This window comes from Sinocyclocheilus grahami, unplaced genomic scaffold (assembly GCF_001515645.1).
Source record: "Sinocyclocheilus grahami isolate Dianchi unplaced genomic scaffold, SAMN03320097.WGS_v1.1 scaffold1328.1, whole genome shotgun sequence".
NCBI classification, from domain to species: Eukaryota; Metazoa; Chordata; class Actinopteri; order Cypriniformes; family Cyprinidae; genus Sinocyclocheilus; species Sinocyclocheilus grahami.
The window spans coordinates 3,430-19,679 of NW_015506507.1; the positions used below are offsets into that span (position 1 = coordinate 3,430).

The window sequence follows — 16,250 nt, forward strand, 5'->3', positions numbered from 1 at the left end:
TGTCCTGTCCTGTCCTGTCCTGTCCTGTCCTGTCCTGTCCTGTCTGTCCAGGTATGACACATGCAGGCAAATAAGCATATGGACTTGTGAAGATCAGTAATGCAGTAACTTTTCAACCCAATTTGATTTGGCATACTCTCTATTTCTCCATTTGACTGATTGTTATTTATTACTCTGATAACAAAAGTGTCTTTGAAAGAAAAATAAAATGTACAATATGATATGACACATCAAGACTTAACACTCCCAGGTATAGGTGTGCATATACTTGCTGAAACAGTATTATGTAATAACGTTAGCAAGCTGGAACAGAGCAGACACACACGAACATACAGACATTCATTGTATTTTGTAATTCCTATCGCAGACATCCACAAAACCACAAAGAAACAAAGACCCACACAACAATATAAATGAATGCTGCAAATTTCATAATGTCATCAATTTTGCAATGTCGATCCCTTATAAAGAACGTTTCTCAATCACCTGTGACAGTACTGCTTTCCATAACTATGTGTAACAGAAGTATAAATTCTCACATTCAGTCACACACCCTGGCTGAGCATTCAAACCTGTGGTGTCTTGTACGTCTTTTTTACTTCCATTAAATTCCATCTCTTATTAGCAATGTGTTTTGTCAGGCTCGATATGAGAGATCATGGGCAAATAGCACACTAACACAATACAACCATTTTAACCAAACAAGCATTGCCAAATAAATTCTAAATGTTTAATGCAATAAGTAAAGAACAATAAAAATCTAGTTAAAATAACCAAGGCATGTTTTCACATCACAACAAAAAGTAACCTGATTATTTTTATATAACAATAAACAGAAATGATGACCTCCATATATTTTACTGAAACATTGTAATGTATGAATGCCACATGGAGACTTTGGAGAATTTTTGTGTGATTCTGCAAATTAATCTTGTTTAGAACTGATTTAGTTAAATGGATTGTTTGCAAAATTATTGTGAATATTTAGTGTCACACAGCACACATTTCACTACTTCCCACATCTTATATTTCTACTTCCTTTTCAAATTATGATGTGCCAAAACATCTTTGTAGAACTTAAAATCACACTTAATTTGTGCGATGGTTTGTGTAATGCAATTTGTGTGAATTTGTTTAGCTATTTTAGGCTTAGGCTTTATTTTTTTCAGTGTGTCATTTATGTCTGTATGATTTTGCATTTTATTTTTTATCTATTTGTTTTTGTTGTGCGTTTGTTGATGTCTTCACGTTACTATGCAGTAATTTCCATGAATTACCATGAAAACAATCTCTGTGATTTTGAGTATGTTGCAAAATACTTTCTTTGACAGAATGAAAGAGAGCATGTGTGCTAGCCTGTGTTTAATCGCAGAAAATATGAGTCACCAGTGTACACATTCCCCTCTCTGTGTGTACGTGCATGTTGGTGCATGTGTGTGTGTGTGTGTGTGTGTATTATATGCACAGCCTTGATAAGGGGGAAAGCTTATGACTGTAAACAGACTGACATGCCTCGGTGTTATGGGGCAAAAAATGTATGCTTTGAAGATAACAGAGTGTGTGTTCATGCTTCCAGGTATTTACACTGAGTAATCCTTACCACAGTGTTGCTTATCCAAGGCTTTTATGGGTGTGGAAAGCACAAAAACACACTCAGAAATCACAAATTGATTCAGATCTGATTCACCTCAAATGTCCTCCATGCATTTATTCAGTTGTTACTGATTATTGTTTAGTTTCCCACTGTTGCTCTGATGATGAACAGTAACCGAACATTACACTGAGGTAGGTTGGTTTATCCAGTTTGCAAGACTCATCAGGAATCATTGGAGTTAATGTCTCAATGATCCAGTTCATTTGATGGTGATTATCCGTGAATAATCTCTTCCTCTCAGGCTCTCACAAAGGTCATATTTAAAGGAGTAGATCCAGAATGAAAATTCTGTCATCATTTACTCACCCTCCACTTGTTCCAAACCTGTACGAGTTTCTTTCTTCTGTTGAACACAAAAGAAGATGTTTTGGGAAAATTTTAATATCCGAACAGTTGATGGGCACCATTGACTTCCACAGTATATTTATTTTCCTAGTATGGAAGTCAATGGTGCCCATCAACTGTTCAACAGAAGAAAGAAGCTCATACGGGTTTGGAACTACTCTTTAAGATTTCAAATTAATTTATGTTTGTTATTTTGTTATGGTTATGGTTATTATTTTATTACATTATTTTATGTTGCATGCTAGCAAAGCCATACTTAAGTTGTTATTTTTATATTATTTTATGTATGGTGTGTGTACATAATACATAGCTTACATATATCTATGCTACAAAAAAATATATATGTGCAAGTACCACAACTACTTCCTCATTTGCAATGAAGGGGGTATGTTTATATACCTCCCCAGAAATAGCGCCAAGTACAATCCACCAATCACCACACAGGGAGACACAACGATAACCAATCCCCAACCAGAACGGCAAACGGACGCACCCATTGGGTGGAGTTGAGCCAGTGGGCGGGGCACTAGCCGGTCGCTTCTGATTTGTCCGCTTGGACGACGCTTAACGCGTTTCGCTTGTTTTGAAGTTGGGAGTGTGCAGCGCTTCTGTGCGTCCGCTAAAGACAAACAAACTGTTGCCTTACGTCCGCGCGTGAAGACACGGCGGGAAAGCGCCTTTTCCAGCTGGGTTTGACAACTTTTCGCGTGGGAGGAATATGGATGTTATTCCCATGTGTAGTATTTTCCAGGAGCTACAGAGTGTCCTTGACACGGGATACCTGTCCGCAGTACCATCTCTAGAGGAGTATTGGCAACAGGTAATATAAACCACCAGTTTTATTCATTAAATAAAAACTTATGAGTAATAAAACAAGCGTTGAAGGATTCATTTGTGTATAAGATTTCCCAAGCTTATGTTCAAAGCAAATATACTATGCTCTTATGCTCACCAAGGCTATATTTGTTTATATGTAACGTTAACGTTTTAGAGAGAGAGAGAGAGAGAGAGAGAGAGAGAGAGAGAGAGGAGTGACAGACGTTTTACTAATTTCTCCAGGTAGGCTTGCTTATTTATTTATTTATTTTACATATAGACATATTACTCAAGGTCTTGGTTACAAAAATGTGGCATGGTATCATTAAATGTCATAAGGTGTGACAGAAGAATCTGCCATAGGCTTGTCTGTTATATTTTCAATTGAGTGACAGACGTTTTACTAATTTCTCCAGGTAGGCTTGCTTATTTATTTATTTATTTATTTTACATATAGACATATTACTCAAGGTCTTGGTTACAAAAATGTGGCATGGTATCATTAAATGTCATAAGGTGTGACAGAAGAATCTGCCATAGGCTTGTCTGTTATATTTTCAATATGAATTTCACACAAAAATGGTAATTCTGCCATCATTTACACACGCTCATGTCATTTCAAACCTGATTTACTTTCTTCTGTGCCACGCTGAAGTAGCTTTGCTGAATCTCTGAGCTGCTCTTTTCCTCCAAAACACTGTACAGTACCAAAAATCCCTATAAAGTCTCATGTGAGGAACATACAGAAATGTAAGCAATTATTCAGTGATATTTGAGTATGGATTACTTTGTCATTCTTGGAGCTCAGCAGAGTCCATTTCCATTTAATTTAATAGTTTAGAAAAGAGCGCCACTGAAATTCTGCTAAACCTCACATTTAGTGTTCCAGAGAAGAAAGTCGTATATGAATGACATGACGGTGCATAAATAATGACAGCTGATTTCAATTTCATTCAGAATATTTCATGTAAGATAAACTATTTAGATTCATAGAGTGCATGTTTTCTGGTTGGTGTTTGTCACTGATTGCCCTTGATTCTCTCTTATAGACTTGTCTTGAGCTTGAGCGCTATCTACAAAATGAGCCCTATGTCTCTGCAGCTGATCTGAGATCAGTTTGTGAGTCTGACAATCTGTGGAACCAGTTTCTGCGCTGCTGTGAGACTGAACCGAACTCGTCCCCGCCGGAAGCTCCCATCCCCAAGCAGGACGGGATCGCTACGGCTTCCCGTTCACTATTCAGCAGCTGTAAGAAGATCATTACATCTGCTAAAGTGCTCACACACACACTGGATCACAGCGTATCTGAGCAGCAGCATGTAATCACACACACACCCCCGACGCCGCCCTCCTCACCCTCACTCCCTCTCATGGAGGTTAAAGAAGATGCAGAAGGGGCGAGAGGGGATGAGGTCAGAGGTGAGGGGTCACCTGAAGGACGAAGGAGAGCTCATCGCTGTTACTTCAACGGCTGCAGGAAGGTGTACACCAAGAGCTCTCACCTGAAAGCACATCAACGCACACACACCGGTAAGCATTTTCTGTGTGAGCGTCTATAGTTCTACCTGTATTTTGTTTTACTGTTGCCACAACAGTTTTCTCAGCTTTGGCAAACAAAACTTCTCCCATTTGGATCATGCTGAAAGTCACTCCGGCAAATCTGCCCTACAAAGCATATTTTTAAAAACCACTCTTAAAGCCTTCACAGAATCATAAAAGCATGAACTGATAGTGCGTAAATGTTTCCTCTTCACAGTTTCAGTGCATTAGGGTAATTATTAATATTATTTATAAACTAACATTCATATTTTATCTTTTTTAACCCCATAAACCTATTGTATCATATTTTTAATACCTAATAGAATATATAATAACTCATATATCATATGTTTGCAAATTTCAAAGACCTCTAAATGATCAACATGATCAAAACGTTGCTGAAAACCTGTTGTCCACAACCTACTACATGCCTTCTGTCGTCTAAAAAGCAGCTGCTCCGATTTTTTTTAGTTTTTGCTTAAAAAAGAGGGTTTTTTTTTTGTCATCCTCAAGAATGAGCTCCATATTCTCATGTATTATGTTATATATATATACAGTATATATTTAATTACTTTACCTAAATAAGTGGGATCGTACAAAATGCATGTTATTAAAGCAGATCTCTATAAAGCAACAATATATTGTAAGATTTTTATTATCTTTGTAAATACATTTTATACCACAATAATAATGATTTTTTTTTATAAAACTCTGTTTTGTGGTTTCTTTATTATACAATGTGCAAAACACTACACATTAGATTCTCATTTTACAGGCCTGACTGCTGAACTTTACACATTAGAGATTAAGGTGGGATCCTGTATCAGAAAAAAGACTAAACTGTAAACAGACTTCTGGAACATTGTGTGGACAAAAAATATGATGCGCTGTGTTCAATGTTACAACAAATGTTCAGTACTTCAAGTTCATGGGAGTGTTTCACAGACTTGTACCTCTACATGAACTTAAAACAGACATCAGTGAGATGAACGACATGTTCTGCAGACCCACCCTCACACACAAAAACACAGACAGAAACTAAAACCCACATGAAAAAAAAACTGAAATTAAATTAACAGAAATTAAAAATGACTTTAAAACAAATTCTGGCTTAAATAAATAGTAGATTTCAGTCCTATAAAAAAAAGAACAAATAATGTTATAAGTTATAAAAGTAAGCTATAAAATAAAATTTATAATTTATTACTCTGCCGAAAATGCTAAATTCAAATTTAAAATATGAAACCATAACACATGCACGTTGTCTTCCATATGTGATGTATAGGTTGGGTAACACTTTAGATTAGGTAACACTATCAGTTAATAGTGAATATGTGTTCCCTAAACTAAAGTGTTACCCTAAATTGTCATAAAATAACTACATTTTTGTAGATTCTAAATTATTAATTTGCAGAAAACGTTAAATGCACCACATATCTGCAATAATTAAATAATATAAAAACATTAGACATGTTAAATGGACTTAGTCTTCCAATATGTAATAAAGATGTTAAAAATATATGATTTTACAGTGGTGACAATGATTGTACTAACAATGAATTTTGGGAATAAATCATGGTAAATCTTAATAAGGACAAACTCCCTCCAGAAACCACTTTATCGTTTTAAAACTTTTAAAAAGATATTTAACCCTAATGAGTAACTCCCTATATTTCCAAAGAGTAAACGTTTATTTAGGCGCTCCTTCCATTTCTAAGTACTTGACCCTTGTGTTTATTAAGTGACCTCTGTTTCTACTGACACCTGCCGGTCATTATAAGGAGTGTTCGGTAAAGTGATTCTAAAAATCTGTATATTTTTCCAATCCATATTTTTATAGTATCACATTTAAATGTATTAGACATACTTGTATTATGTACAAGCGGTGGTCGGTATGAATCAATCGACTGCGCTCTTCTTATCTTGCAGCCAATGAAAAGCAGCGTTGTTTGCGGTTGAGGTCGCGTCTAGTGCGCATGCGCCGTGTACAGCATGGAACATAGAAAGGTAGAGCTTTAATAAACGGAAACAGCAACTCACATATAATGTGTTTTAACTTTTAAATGGGTGCGGCATTCACAGTAATTATTAGAGACAGTAGAATTAAGCGTCTAAAATGTTTCGACATGGCAAGGTATTCATTGCGAAACTCAAAAATTCGAGGTGAGTAGTAATACTACACTGAATGAAACTTCAGTCTTTCAGTGTCAAATATATGCGTGGTCCTTTTTAGGCTGTTGTTTGTATTTTAATTGTGATTACTGTATCATTCAGGTCGTTGCTATTATTGTCATCACGTTTAAAGATATAAGTTTGAGTTCTGAAATGTACGATGTACTGTAATGCTCTGGGAAAAGCTCAGTCGTGCTGATTAGTGTGCTCTGTAAGTCTGAGGAATGAGGGGTTTGTAGTTTCAAGGGTTCATGGAGGTCTAGAGGCAGCTCTGCTGGAGAGAGAGCACTGCAGTACACTGTGGGACAGAAGATCCACGGGTTCACTGTTAAAGAGGTAAAGAAATCCTGAAAATACACATTTTGCCTGTATTGTTTCTATTTCGTCTTACAGTGAAACAGGGGTTCACCTTCCAGTCTGAGAGTTTCTATAAAACCAAGATAAATTCATTGTATTGTAATGCACAACCTCTAGTGGTTTGATTTAGTTAATCCTGTAAAGCATTGCAAATGAAATAATAATCAAAAAAGGCATTTTTTTTAATGGAAAAGTTTGTTGCACCTTTAAACAAAATGTAAAAGAAAATCAAAAATTGTGTATGTGTTTTTTGTTGAGTATCATATTTGATACATCAGACTTTTATGGCTCATTCAGAGGCCCAAACAAAAAAGTGGTGCAGTTGCTTTTACAGGTGCATCTCAATAAATTAGAATGTCGTGGAAAAGTTCATTTATTTCAGTAATTCAACTCAAATTGTGAAACTCGTGTATTAAATAAATTCAATGCACACAGACTGAAGTAGTTTAAGTCTTTGGTTCTTTTAATTGTGATGATTTTGGCTCACATTTAACAAAAACCCACCAATTCACTATCTCAACACATAAAAAACACATTTTTAGTGAATTGTTGGCCTTCTGGAAAGTATGTTCATTTACTGTACATGTACTCAATACTTGGTAGGGGCTCCTTTTGCTTTAATTACTGCCTCAATTCGGCGTGGCATGGAGGCGATCAGTTTGTGGCACTGCTGAGGTGGTATGGAAGCCCAGGTTTCTTTGACAGTGGCCTTCAGCTCATCTGCATTTTTTGGTCTCTTGTTTCTAATTTTCCTCTTGACAATACCCCATAGATTCTCCATGGGGTTCAGGTCTGGTGAGTTTGCTAGCCAGTCAAGCACACCAACACCATGGTCAATTAACCAACTTTTGGTGCTTTTGGCAGTGTGGGCAGGTGCCAAATCCTGCTGGAAAATGAAATCAGCATCTACAAAAAGCTGGTCAGCAGAAGGAAGCATGAAGTGCTCCAAAATTGATTGGTAAACGGGTGCAGTGACGTTGGTTTTCAAAAAACACAATGGACCAACACCAGCAGATGACATTGCACCCCAAATCATCACAGACTGTGGAAACTTAACACTGGACTTCAAGCAACTTGGGCTATGAGCTTCTCCACCCTTCCTCCAGACTCTAGGACCTTGGTTTCCAAATGAAATACAAAACTTGCTCTCATCTGAAAAGAGGACTTTGGACCACTGGGCAACAGTCCAGTTCTTCTTCTCCTTAGCCCAGGTAAGACGCCTCTGACGTTGTCTGTGGTTCAGGAGTGGCTTAACAAGAGGAATACGACAACTGTAGCCAAATTCCTTGACACATCTGTGTGTGGTGGCTCTTGATGCCTTGACCCCAGCCTCAGTCCATTCCTTGTGAAGTTCACTCAAATTCTTGAATCGATTTTGCTTGACAATCCTCATAAGGCTGCGGTTCTCTCGGTTGGTTGTGCATCTTTTTCTTCCACACTGTTTCCTTCCACTCAACTTTCTGTTAACATGCTTGGATACAGCACTCTGTGAACAGCCAGCTTCTTTGGCAATGAATGTTTGTGGCTTACCCTCCTTGTGAAGGGTGTCAATGATTGTCTTCTGGACAACTGTCAGATCAGCAGTCTTCCCCATGATTGTGTAGCCTAGTGAACCAAACTGAGACCATTTTGAAGGCTCAGGAAACCTCTGCAGGTGTTTTGAGTTGATTAGCTGATTGGCATGTCACCATATTCGAATTTGTTGAGATAGTGAATAGGTGGGTTTTTGTTAAATGTGAGCCAAAATCATCACAATTAAAAGAACCAAAGACTTAAACTACTTCAGTCTGTGTGCATTGAATTTATTTAATACACAACTTTATAAAAAAACATTTTTAGTGAATTGTTGGCCTTCTGGAAAGTATGTTCATTTACTGTACATGTACTCAATACTTGGTAGGGGCTCCTTTTGCTTTAATTACTGCCTCAATTCGGCGTGGCATGGAGGTGATCAGTTTGTGGCACTGCTGAGGTGGTATGGAAGCCCAGGTTTCTTTGACAGTGGCCTTCAGCTCATCTGCATTTTTTGGTCTCTTGTTTCTCATTTTCCTCTTGACAATACCCCATAGATTCTCTATGGGGTTCAGGTCTGGTGAGTTTGCTGGCCAGTCAAGCACACCAACACCATGGTCATTTAACCAACTTTTGGTGCTTTTGGCAGTGTGGGCAGGTGCCAAATCCTGCTGGAAAATGAAATCAGCATCTTCAAAAAGCTGGTCAGCAGAAGGAAGCATGAAGTGCTCCAAAATTTCTTGGTAAACGGGTGCAGTGACGTTGGTTTTCAAAAAACACAATGGACCAACACCAGCAGATGACATTGCACCCCAAATCATCACAGACTGTGGAAACTTAACACTGGACTTCAAGCAACTTGGGCTATGAGCTTCTCCACCCTTCCTCCAGACTCTAGGACCTTGGTTTCCAAATGAAATACAAAACTTGCTCTCATCTGAAAAGAGGACTTTGGACCACTGGGCAACAGTCCAGTTCTTCTTCTCCTTAGCCCAGGTAAGACGCCTCTGACGTTGTTTGTGGTTCAGGAGTGGCTTAACAAGAGGAATACGACAACTGTAGCCAAATTCCTTGACATGTCTGTGTGTGGTGGCTCTTGATGCCTTGGCCCCAGCCTCAGTCCATTCCTTGTGAAGTTCACTCAAATTCTTGAATTGATTTTGCTTGACAATCCTCATAAGGCTGCTGTTCTCTCGGTTGGTTGTGCATCTTTTTCTTCTACACTTTTTCCTTCCACTCAACTTTCATTTAACATGCTTGGATACAGCACTCTGTGAACAGCCCGCTTCTTTGGCAATGAATGTTTGTGGCTTACCCTCCTTGTGAAGGGTGTCAATGATTGTCTTCTGGACAACTGTCAGATCAGCAGTCTTCCCCATGATTGTGTAGCCTAGTGAACCAAACTGAGAGACCATTTTGAAGGCTCAGGAAACCTTTGCAGGTGTTTTGAGTTGATTAGCTGATTGGCATGTCACCATATTCTAATTTGTTGAGATAAATGTGATCCAAAATCATCACAATTAAAAGAACCAAAGACTTAAACTACTTCAGTCTGAATTTATTTAATACACAAGTTTCACAATTTGAGTTGAATTACTGAAATTAACTTTTCCACGACATTCTAATTTATTGAGATGCACCTGTATTTCTTTGACCAGAAAGTAAAGGTGAAATTCTTATAGCTTGTAAACAAATGAAATCTTTATAACGCTTCAGAAGACTACTTGCATAAAACGTATATCACTGTATATCTCCCAATAATATGTCTTAAGATGATATTTATATGCTTAGTTTTAGTATTTTTAAAACACAATGCAAAGCAGTACAATGATGACTGAGAGATGAACAAATAGACTAAACGTTCCTCAAAAGCCTGATGGATCATACTTGATACACACGTTTTAACATGATTTCTCTGAAACTAATGTGTGGATAATCAAGTAAACCTAAATTGCTTCAGTCCAGTAAATATTCATTTTGAAATATTAATAACAGTATAAAAGTTATTCTTTCGTTCTAAAAATCACTAAAGATTTCACAGCAGACAAAAGACATGTGAACCACAACCTGAAGGTGAACGTTTTTAGAATTAAACTAAAAGGCTTTTTATTTGCCAAAAAAAGTATGAACTATCAATCAGACGACAGAAGGCATGTAGTAGAGTTTGTGCAACAGTTTTGATCATGTTGCTCATTTAGAGGCCTTAGAAATGAACATCAGATATGATACGGTTGGCTTTATAGGATTAATTGTGTTCTAAGCTATTATACAATGCAACTCTCAAATTAGGAAACATTTAAATGATAGTCTTCCAGACATTTAAAGCACTTCTGGAAAGTATGTCTGTCAATGTGACCAATGCTAACACTGAGTGTGATTATCTAGGTAACAGCAGTGCCGGATTTGTTCCTAACGTCCGTTAAACTCTCCCATGATGCCACAGGAGCTCAGTATCTGCATGCAGCCCGAGACGATTCCAACAACCTCTTCAGGTACAGTGTGTGTGTGTCGGATGAACATTCATATGCTTAGGATTTTATTTGGACCCTGTTATATGCCCCAATGATGTGCACATTGCTTTGTGTGTGTGTGTGTTTTGCATGTGTTATTATAGTGTGCAGTTTCGTACCACGCCGATGGACAGCACCGGTGTTCCTCACATTCTGGAGCACACAGTTCTGTGCGGCTCTCAGCGCTTCCCCTGTAGAGACCCCTTCTTTAAGATGCTCAACCGCTCTCTCTCCACCTTCATGAACGCCTTCACGGGTACCTCCTGAAGTGTGTTTGTGTTTAAGTGAGCGTATGTGTGTGTGATTTGTATTTCTGAATGTCAATCTCTCCCACCAGCGAGCGATTACACGATGTACCCGTTCTCCACCCAGAATGCCAAAGACTTCCAGAACCTTCTGTCTGTATATCTAGACGCTGTCTTCTTCCCATGTCTCAGAGAACTGGACTTCTGGTAAAGGCCATGACTCAGAAACATACTCAGTTAGTGTAATTAATAGCACATCAATTGGTTTTGAAAAGGATTTGCTGTTTTTTTTCAGGCAGGAGGGCTGGAGACTGGAGCACAAGACCCCCACAGACCCTTCGAGTCTTCTGATGTTCAAGGGTGTGGTGTTCAATGAGATGAAGGGAGAGTTTGTAAGGAAACTCCTCTATGCTCTTCTGATTTAAAAAATATATATCTGTGATATGCATAGAGATGCGTGCATGATATGTAAGTGACGTTATACACTATTGTTCAAAAGTTTGGGGTCAGTACATTTTTTTTTTAAGAAATTATATACTTTTTATTTAGAAAGGATGCATTAAATTAGTCAAAAGTTAAAGATATTTATAACATTACAAAAGATTACCATTTTAAACAAATGCTGTTCTTTTGGACATTCTATTCATAATCTTCTAAAAATATATCACAATTTCCACAAAATATTAAGCAGCCCAACTGTTCTTTACATTGATATTGATAATATTTTTAAATATATTAAAATAGGAAGCAGTTATTTTAAATGGTAATACTTTTTCACAATGTTATAGTTGTTACTCTATTTTTGATCAAATAAATGCAGCCATCGTGAGCAAAAGTTGCTACTTGAAAAAAATAAAAAATTAAATCTCTTACCAACCCCAAACTTTTAATGGTAGTGTAGATATCAGCCAATATTATGTTTACTATGTTATATTATTCAAATTCATTAATTCTTTTTTATTTTAGTAGTGTTAATCAGTTATTTGTTTTCTTTTGTACATTAAATTGCCATTTTTGCCATTACATTTTAAGTCATTATTTTGGTCATCACAAGTGTAAAAAAAAAAAACACTTTTGTTGATTTATAATATGTGTATAACAGCATAATAGCAGCCATTATGTCAAAGTATAGAAAAAAAAAATCTGCTTGGTATGCATAATTTACACTTCCATATACTAAATATGTCACTACATCGGTCCTCTTCTCCCATTAAAAACAGGAGTTACAATGGTACTGGATGTCACATATACAGTGGGTACGGAAAGTATTCAGACCCCCTTAAATTTTTCACTCTTTGTTATATTGCAGCCATTTGCTAAAATCATTTAAGTTAATTTTTTTCCCTCATTAATGTACACACAGCACCCCATATTGACAGAAAAACACAGAATTGTTGACATTTTTGCAGATTTATTAAAAAAGAAAAACAAATATCACATGGTCCTAAGTATTCAGACCCTTTGCTCAGTATTTAGTAGAAGCACCCTTTTGATCTAATACAGCCATGAGTCTTTTTGGGAAAGATGCAACAAGATTTTCAGGGGATCCTCTGCCATTCCTCCTTGCAGATCCTCTCCAGTTCTGTCAGGTTGGATGGTAAACGTTGGTGGACAGCCATTTTTAGGTCTCTCCAGAGATGCTCAATTGGGTTTAAGTCAGGGCTCTGGCTGGGCCATTCAAGAACAGTCACAGAGTTGTTGTGAAGCCACTCCTTCATTATTTTAGCTGTGTGCTTAGGGTCAGTGTCTTGTTGGAAGGTAAACCTTCGGCCCAATCTGAGGTCCTGAGCTCTCTGGAGAAGGTTTTCGTCCAGGATATCCCAGTACTTGGCCACATTCATCTTTCCCTCGATTGCAACCAGTCATCCTGTCCCTGCAGCTGAAAAACACCCCCACAGCATGATGCTGCCACCACCATGCTTCACTGCTGGGACTGTATTGGACAGGTGATGAGAAGTGCCTGGTTTTCTCCACACATACCACTTAGAATTAAGGCCAAAAAGTTCTATCTTGGTCTCATCAGACCAGAGAATCTTATTCAGGTGTTTTTTAGCAAACTCCATGCAGGCTTTCATGTGTCTTGCACTGAGGAGAGGCTTCCGTCAGGCCACTCTGCCATAAAGCCCCGACTGGTGGAGGGCTGCAGTGATGACTTTCTACAACTTTCTCCCAGCAGTTCCTTTGACCTCATTATTCTCATTTGCTCTGACATGCACTGTGAGCTGTAAGGTCTTATATAGACAGGTGTGTGGCTTTCCTAATCAAGTCCAATCAGTATAATCAAACACAGCTGGACTCAAATGAAGGTGTAGAACCATCTCAAGGATGATCAGAAGAAATGGACAGCCCCTGAGTTAAATATATGAGTGTCACAGCAAAGGGTCTGAATACTTAGGACCATGTGATATTTCAGTTTTTCTTTTTTAATAAATCTGCAAAAATGTCAACAATTCTGTGTTTTTCTGTCAATATGGGGTGCTGTGTGAGGAAAAAAAATTAACTTAAATGATTTTAGCAAATGGCTGCAATATAACAGAGTGAAAAATTTAAGGGGGTCTGAATACTTTCCGTACCCACTGTATATATTGATTTGAGTTTTAAGACTAACAGTCTCTTCTGTTGCTCTTGCATGTGTTGTTTGTGTAGTCAGATAATGAGCGTCTGTACGCTCAGCACCTGCAGAATAAACTCCTGCCGGATCACACATACGCTGTTGTGTCCGGAGGGGAACCGCTAGCCATTCCTGACCTGACCTGGGAACAGCTCAAACACTTCCACGCCACACACTACCACCCCAGCAATGCACGGTACACACACAAAACTCTCCGACTCTGTAAATGAAAGAGTGCAAAAAGCAGACGATGCTCATTATTGCCTGTTGTGCATGTTTTTTGCAGGTTCTTCACATACGGGGACTTACCATTGGAGCAGCACCTGCAGCAGATTGAAGAAGAGGCCCTGTCTAAATTTGAGAGAGCAGAACCAAACACTGCAGTTCCACCCCAAAAACACTGGGACAAACCTGTACGTTACACAATACACACATGAGAAGGACCTGTGTAATAAACACAGAGAATTAGTGATGGGAGAAATGAAGCTTTTCGAAACTGATTCAATTGCAATTTCAAAGCGCTTGAATTTGAAACACCGTAGGCTGGCGGTACCTGCTGGTCAAAATGTAAAAACGACACCGAAACATGTAGAATTACACCCCTTACAAACCAATTGCACATTTTCAAGAAAGTGTAATCTATTAAATGCAGTCTACAAATATTTAAATACATTTAAATACGAAGGTTCTGTCAAATTTGTGCGCTTTTATTATTTTATACTGCTTGTTTTGTGTATTATTAGGCAGGCAAAGTAGCAAACTAGGTCAATTAGAAGGAATTAAATATTCTCCTTTTTGTATTATGCCTTGCACACATAAGTATTAAAATTCATTAAATCAATAAAAATGAACCTACATCATAAAAGTGACATAGATCAGTTAAAATGCTTGTTCACCAAATCTATGCCGTCTTATCGACAAACCCTCCGAATTTTGAAATGTTTCGAAGGCACGTATGACGTAGTGAAGCCTCATTTTCTGAAATCAAGCAAGCTTAGCTTAGCAAGTTTAAAACAAGCTCCCAACCACTGATATAAAACAAAAGATTTGTAATCGTTTCAAAATCAAGGTTCAAAACAGTACGACATAACAAATCCTTGTTAGCTGAAATCATGTGACTTAAGTTTGAAATGAGCTCTGAACCTCTGATCTGATCTGACCAAGGTTCGAAACAGTTTGACGTAACGAAGCCTCGTTTGCTGGAATTACGTGACGTGGCAAGTTTGAAACGAGCTCTGAATGTGTGATTCAAAACAAAAGATTCGTAAATGTTTCAGAGCTTCGTGAAGCAGTGTTTCGAAAGCGCCCATCACTGCAGAGAATGCAACGCAATCAGTCCACAAACACACTGTAAAATCTGCTTTGTGAGGTTTGTCATGTTTTGCTTTTGTTCAGAGAGTGGATCATGTGACTTGTATGCCTGACGCACTTGCTCCTGATCCCGTGAAACAAAACACGCTCTGCATGAGTTATCTGCTGGGAGAGTGAGTGGACAAATATTCATGCGATATTTGGGTCATTTTTTTCAATTTGTGGTTTAACTGTCTAACCGCTTGTCTACGTGTTTCAGCATCACAGACACATTTGAGGCGTTCACTCTGAGCCTCCTCTCCTCTCTGATGATCTCTGGTCCAAACTCGCCCTTCTACAAAGCCCTGATTGAGCCCGGAATCGGTTCTGACTTCTCCTCTTCAGTGGGGTACGTTGTTTGACTATAAAATCAGGTCATCTCTCAGGTTATTGAGAGTGGAGTTTTCTAAATGTGTGATTGACGCAGGTTTGACGGCAGCACTAGACTAGCGTCTTTCACCATCGGGCTTCAGGGCATGGCGGAGGCCGACACTGAGACGGTCAAACACATCATTGCTCAAAGCATCGATGATATCATTGCGTGAGTGTTGACAAGCTTTTTGTTGCTTTAAATCAAGCTTTTCCAGTGTACAGAAGTCTGGATTGACTGTGAGGATCTGAATTTCTCATGACGATCAGTTTAATAAAACACCTGCTAAATGAATAAATGTAAATGAACTGCTGTTTCAGAACCGGTTTTGAAGAGGAGCAGATTGGAGCTCTGCTCCATAAGATCGAGATTCAGATGAAACATCAGTCCACCAGCTTTGGTCTAGCTCTCGCTTCAGTGAGTAAACTCTCTCACACACATACCAGTGTGATTTTTCTATCATTGAGAGTTTTTATTAATATTTTAAATTAGTTTTTATATTTTATGTTTTCAATTAGATTTTAAAGTTTTAGTAATTTTATTGTCGTTTTTATTACATTTTTACTAAGTAGTTTTATAGATTTTTTTTTTTTTTTACATTTCAGTTAATTTCTTTCAATTTTAGTTTGAGTTAAACTAAATGAATCCAAGTAATGTTGCCTTAGAAACTAGCTAAAATAGAAGTTTATACATGTATGTGTGTGTATATGTATGTGTATATATATATATATATATATATATATATATATATATATATATATATTAGTGC

At 37.8% G+C, this 16,250-nt stretch overlaps 2 protein-coding genes across 2 annotated transcripts in view; both read left to right on the plus strand.

Annotated features, from left to right (window-relative positions):
- The first annotated feature begins 2,561 nt into the window (after window positions 1-2,561).
- On the plus strand, window positions 2,562-4,801 carry LOC107569266 (Krueppel-like factor 6). The gene is made up of 2 exons (XM_016255303.1): window positions 2,562-2,819; window positions 3,865-4,801. Exons 1-2 carry the CDS (start codon window positions 2,718-2,720, stop codon window positions 4,372-4,374), a joined length of 612 nt encoding a protein of 203 aa, XP_016110789.1. The 5' UTR covers window positions 2,562-2,717; the 3' UTR covers window positions 4,375-4,801.
- A 1,517-nt stretch (window positions 4,802-6,318) lies between these two features.
- Window positions 6,319-16,250, plus strand: part of LOC107569258 (presequence protease, mitochondrial-like) — a 19,040-nt gene continuing 9,108 nt past the window's right edge. Inside the window, exons 1-12 of the mRNA XM_016255295.1 lie at window positions 6,319-6,517; window positions 6,766-6,862; window positions 10,781-10,887; window positions 11,010-11,161; window positions 11,243-11,357; window positions 11,446-11,542; window positions 13,797-13,957; window positions 14,048-14,174; window positions 15,157-15,245; window positions 15,332-15,460; window positions 15,539-15,652; window positions 15,802-15,898. Of these exons, the coding sequence (XP_016110781.1) occupies window positions 6,471-6,517; window positions 6,766-6,862; window positions 10,781-10,887; window positions 11,010-11,161; window positions 11,243-11,357; window positions 11,446-11,542; window positions 13,797-13,957; window positions 14,048-14,174; window positions 15,157-15,245; window positions 15,332-15,460; window positions 15,539-15,652; window positions 15,802-15,898 (1,332 nt within the window). The 5' untranslated portion in view covers window positions 6,319-6,470. The remainder of the gene's footprint in view (window positions 6,518-6,765; window positions 6,863-10,780; window positions 10,888-11,009; window positions 11,162-11,242; window positions 11,358-11,445; window positions 11,543-13,796; window positions 13,958-14,047; window positions 14,175-15,156; window positions 15,246-15,331; window positions 15,461-15,538; window positions 15,653-15,801; window positions 15,899-16,250) is intronic.